The 5362-nt window shown below is 56.8% G+C and overlaps 1 protein-coding gene across 1 annotated transcript; it reads left to right on the plus strand.

Annotated features, from left to right (window-relative positions):
* Window positions 1-3878: 3878 nt before the first annotated feature.
* LOC147967724 (uncharacterized) lies at window positions 3879-4844 on the plus strand. The gene has a single exon (XM_087523225.1). It carries the CDS (start codon window positions 3879-3881, stop codon window positions 4842-4844), a length of 966 nt encoding a protein of 321 aa, XP_087379351.1.
* Window positions 4845-5362: the final 518 nt, after the last annotated feature.

Genomic DNA, 5362 nt, shown 5'->3' on the forward strand with positions numbered 1-5362 from the left:
TTTCACCTAGTAGTTCATTGAGGTAGGTATGAACCATATAACATTGTCGCCATCGTTTTACATTATGTTGCTTCGCTAAGTAGACGTGGATTGGGGAGTGAACATTGTAAAGTATGAGTGACAATGTAGTAAATAGGACCTAAGATAATTAATGAACTACCTGGGCGGAAATTTGTTGGAATGGTGGCGAAGTACAGTGGGGCACGCATGGGAAATCCATGGTGGTGCACCACTAGTGGACCGTCCGCTCAGGCTCAAAGAGATCAATCGTATTCTCATGTCTAGAAGCTTACGTGTGCAGCCACAAGCCAATATGGGCTCTGGCTTAGTCGAGTAGTTAGTGTGACCCCTTCCAGGATGGGCTAGCAGATGTAGAATGACGTAGGTGTACCGGCCTATCCGTGGGTAAAGGGGGAACACTTTTGAAAGACTATGTCTCAATCTTCTGATCATGGAGGTGGTTGAGTCTTGTGGGGAAAAGTGCGCAACCTCTGCAGAGTTTTCAACCTAATCGATTAGCCGTGTCCCCGGTTACGGATAACTTGAGCATCTAGTAGTGGAAATGGCGGGAGATCTCCTCACCTTTAATTAAACAGTTGGGTTTTAAATGAAACTTGCGGACGGATGGAGTTGGATTTGCCAACTCAACCTATGCAAATGTGTAGTAGTAGAATAACAATCTTTTCTAATAGGGAAAAAACTAGCTTTATGCAAAAAAACTAAACTTAGAGCTTTCCACCAGCCAAACTGCATGTAAAAGTAGGTTCATTACACTATGATGTGACTTGCCAGTACATTCAATGTACTAACCCATTTGGCTGCAACTTATCACGTTGCAGATATATCCAATGAGGATTAAGGTGCGATAGGTCGATGTTCTACACTCAACCTTGCTCGTGGAGTTGGACTCATTTACTTCTTTGCTTCCGCAGTATTTGCTTATTGGCTTTATGCCCTATTTTGTAATAAATGTATTGCTCCTGGACTATCGATGTAATAAAGAGATGTGTGTTACTTCTGTTATTTCATCGAGTACTGTGTGTGCTAGCAAGTCGATCCAGGGACTAGCACGGTAAGCACAGAGACTTCGATTCTTACCGAGTTGGGTCGCTACAAGATGGTATCAGAGCACACGTTGACTGTAGGACGCGACCCATAGAAATGGAGAAAAGCCATAGGATAAAAACTATAGTTTTCATTTTCCATATATATTCTTTGGTCTCGTACCTTCTCTACTTCAATACTAATTTCCTCTCTTTTTCAAAATGTAGATGTCATCCGCCCTTGTTGAGTTCGAGCAGCCCGATGAGACCATGCCCTTTGGAAGGCAGCTGGTGAAGATCAGGAAGCACCTGAAGATTGGGCTTCCCACATTCACTGGAACCTTCACAGCCACCCTACCCGAGGAGACACGTTGGAGGATCGATGCTCATATCTTCAGACGCATCCTCGGAAACCGCACCAAGCCCATTGATTTCCATGTGGATACCGCAACATGGGGCTTGGGCAGGGGTATCGCTGGTCACATTGCTCTCGGACGCATTCGGGAGGTGTATGACGAAGACCTCAAGAGGACCTCCTTCGTGATGTACGGACGCCGCGACGTAAATGGAGATGTGGTGCGTACCCTGGAGGACGAAACGATAGCATCCCATATCCAGGACATGGAGGAGCACATTCGTATGATGGAGCTGGAGCTGTCCGACAACATGGTTGTCATCAAGAACCTCATGACCCGCAAGGCCGAGCTAGAGGAGGAGCTCCAGGACGCTCGCATCGAGCATGAAGGAGAGTTGGACGCACTGCAGGAGAAGATAGACGATCTGAAGCTTGAGCTCGAGGAGGCCGAGGAGAAGCTGGATGAGGGAGAAAACATCCAGGAGGATCACTCGTATGGTGCCTATGTCAGCCAGGAGAGAGACCAAAATGATGAGCTCGGAGATGACGACACGGAGAGCGATGCAAGGACACCCGATGTTGACATGGTTGACTGGTCCTCATCTGATGAGAGTTAGATTTTATACCACCATGAGAGTTTAGAAATTCGATTTCATTATCCGATTAGTTTTATTTCATTTGTAAGACCTTGTCAAATCTTGTGACATGGCTTACCTTAGGTTTGATTATTCATGTGAACCTCTTTGTTTGAAATTGAATTGGAGTTGTCGGGTGGCAGGTGCGACATATGCCAACGGGTGGCTTATCATTGTGGGAGCCAATAAGACATCGCCGGTGCCTGGAAACGGGATAAGGCGAAGACATGCACGCCAGCGGATCTTACCCAGCTTCGGGGCTCTCCGTGGAGATAACACCCCTACTGCTGCTCTGCGGGGTCTCCGCATGTTCACTAGATGAATCGAGTAGCAATACAACGCTCCTTGAGCTGTTTGGTGGGAGGAGGAAGAAGGGCACGGCAAGCCTGCTTCTTCTCCTTGTGGGGTGTCTAGGACTGGTAAGGGGTCGAACCCTTTGCAAGGGTGCTCCGGGGGGTTTATATAGGCCTACCCCCCGGGGGTACAATGGTAATCCGACTGGGCGCGGGGCCCAGCCGTCTGTGACTGCGCTCGCCGGCTTCTGCGCCGGCTGCTGGGGCCCGCCGGCTGGTGGGTCCCGCCGGCTGCCGGCCTCTTGGTCGACAGGCAGGCCCCACTGTCCAGGGCCTGGTCGGCGGCTGGTTACTGTGGCTTCATCTTGTTGACGTGAGCTTCATCGTGGTAAGCGTGGCTACAGTACCGCCGCCTGTCAGGCGATCGCTGTAGCCTTACCGCGTCTTGTCTCCTTAATGGGGCGTCCTCTTCGAGGAAAGCGGCAAGCCGGCGGCGGGGAGCCGGCTCTGTCTTGGGCCGACTGGTGGGAGGTGTGCCCGCCTTCGGGCGTCTCTCTGCTCAAAGGGGCCCACCGTCTGTGGGCCACGCTGGCGGCCCGTCGTGGGTGATGCCAGGGTCAACATGGCAACAGTGCCGCGCCGGACGGGTCGTGCCTAGCCCGTACGGCGCACCATGCCAGGCGTGCTCCGGGATTCGGGGGTGGCAGGCTTTACTGTAGCCACGCACCGCCGTTAGGTGGGTGCAAACTTTGTGGGTACGGTCTTGACCGCTTTATGGGGAGCCGGCTTCTTGGAGTCGGCCTTCTCATGGCCGGCTTCTTGGAGTCGGCCTTCTCATGAGGGCTAAAGTCGGACCGCCTTCCGAAAGCCGGCCTGGGTTGCAGCCAGCTAGGGGAAGGCGGCCCCATGTCTTGGATTCTTGAGAGCCGGGCGGGCTCGTAACTTTTTCAGAAGGGCCAGGGAAATCCGGCTAGGCTACCCATGGCTATTTACTCCGACAGTAGTCCCCGAAGCTGATCGAGCTCCGAGGTGAGCAGGAGGACGAGAAGCTTGGTCAGCTTCCCATCCTGAAGAGCCGGCTTAGCGGGTGTACGCCGACTTCAGAGAGCCCCGCGTCTTGTAGGCGAGAGGGGGGGGCAACCCGCATGCCGACTACGGGTCCTCCCGCGGCCACGTGGCGGCGAGATCCTGCGAGCGCACGCGCGCGACGGGACGCCGCCGCAGGCCCAGGCCCGCCACTCGCGAGCCTTGGTCTGGGCGTGGATCTTCCGTGGCCCACAGGGGCCGCTCGCCTTCTCGAGGCAGTTTTGTTTCGCCGTTAAGGCTCGATAATCGCGGGACGTGGGGAGTGGGCACGATCGATCCCCACGCTTCCCCACGCCGCGCCTCCTCGGCTCCGCCACGTGAGCCTATAAGTAGGGGGAGGAGGGAGAGCGACAGAGGTTCGCACGCTCCCTCCCGCTCCGCCCCTCCTAACCCTCATCTTCTTCCTCTCACTGCTGTCGCAGCTTCCCGTCTCAGCGCCGTCGCGTCTCTACACCGCCTCGCTCCCATGGCGTTGTCAAGCTCGTGGGACGGCTCCAACGTCCATGAAGACCACGTGGAGTTCCTTCGCCAGACCCGGCGCCTGCCCGGCGCCGACCGCGTACAGGTCCGCCTAGCGCCCGCGAAGGAGATCTCGCCGGCGCCGGAGGAGGGCGAGCGGGTCGTCTTCCGCTCGCACTGCCTGCGCGGCTTTGGCCTTCCGGCGAGCGGGTTTCTGCGCTCTTTCCTGGAGTTCTACAACCTCCAGCCGCATCACCTTACGCCCAATGCGGTGATGCTGCTGTCGGCCTTCGTCTCCCTCTGCGAAGGCTTCTTGGGGCTGCTCCCCATGCTGGAGCTCTGGGGAGAGTTCTTCCAGAGCAAGCTCGGCACAGTCGTCGCCGGCGTGCCCGCCCCCTGCGGAGCCTTCATCGCCATGAGGAGGGCGAGCGAGAACAACCCGTTCCCGCCCATCCCCCTGATCCAGTCGGTGAAGGTCTGGCAGAGATCTTATTTCTATGTGAAGAACGTCGCTGAGCAAGGAGACTACATCAACCTGCCGGCTTACGTAGCCGGCCCGCCGGCTGGGAGGCAGCCCTCATGGAGCTTCCGGTCCCGGTCATTGTCTCCGGCCGGGAACGCCGCCATCTCCCGGCTTCGGGTGATGATTCAGTCGGAAGGCCTGCGCGGGGCCGACTTGGTGGCCGCCTTCGTGGAGCGCCGGATCCTTCCTCTCCAAAGCCGGCCCCATATGATGTGTCAGATGAGCGGCCGCTTCGACCCAAGCCGGCTGAGCACATGGGAAATGCCCCACGCGGAGGTGGCACTCATGGTTAACTACATCGCCAACTGCAAGCTCGCCAGGGACTGGCAATACGGCAAGGTGCCGTATTCTCGTGCCAACCCTCCGCCCGTGGTAAGCTTATCTCTCTATCTTCTTTTTGTCATCGGCCGGCTTCATGACGGCCGGCTTCTGACTAGTCAGTTCTTTTGAGCAGAACCCTCTTCTTGCGCCGCCGGCTGGGGCGGCGGGAATTGAACGCCAGTATACCCCCGACCGCACAGTGGATGATGTTGACGACCCGGACTTGGGGGCGGCCGCCATGGAAGACGCCGTCGTGGGGGACAGTGCCGAGCCCGGAGGCTCAAGGTTCACCGCGAGCTTCGAGGACTGGCCGGACGAATTCGAAGCCGAAGTCGCCCCGCATCGCCAGCCGGCGGCCGACCATCAGGGCGCGGGCTCGTCTATCGCGCCGGCTGCCGGCGGCGGCGCACAGAAGCGCCGGGCCGCTTTAGGCCTCTTCGGCAGTCGGCTGAAGAAGTCCAAAGCCTCCGCCGCGGCGACCAAGCGAGACGAGGCGGCTGCGAAAGCGGCCCGCTTCCGCAAGGCGGTGAAACAGCCTCCGGCGGTGTCAGCGTAAGCCTTCAACTGCCTTGCTGCATGCCCGTCATCACTCTCTTTCTCTTCGAATATTCTTCTTAACTTTTCCTCGCTTGCTGGACAGGGCGCCA

Source organism: Triticum urartu, chromosome 5A (genome assembly GCF_056163025.1).
Source record: "Triticum urartu cultivar PI428250 chromosome 5A, HENAU_Tu73, whole genome shotgun sequence".
In the NCBI taxonomy this organism is placed as follows: domain Eukaryota; kingdom Viridiplantae; phylum Streptophyta; class Magnoliopsida; order Poales; family Poaceae; genus Triticum; species Triticum urartu.

Coding starts and splice junctions, on each gene's coding strand:
- LOC147967724 (XM_087523225.1), top strand. CDS start 3,879: ATGGCGTTGTCAAGCTCGTGGGACGGCTCCAACGTCCATGAAGACCAC.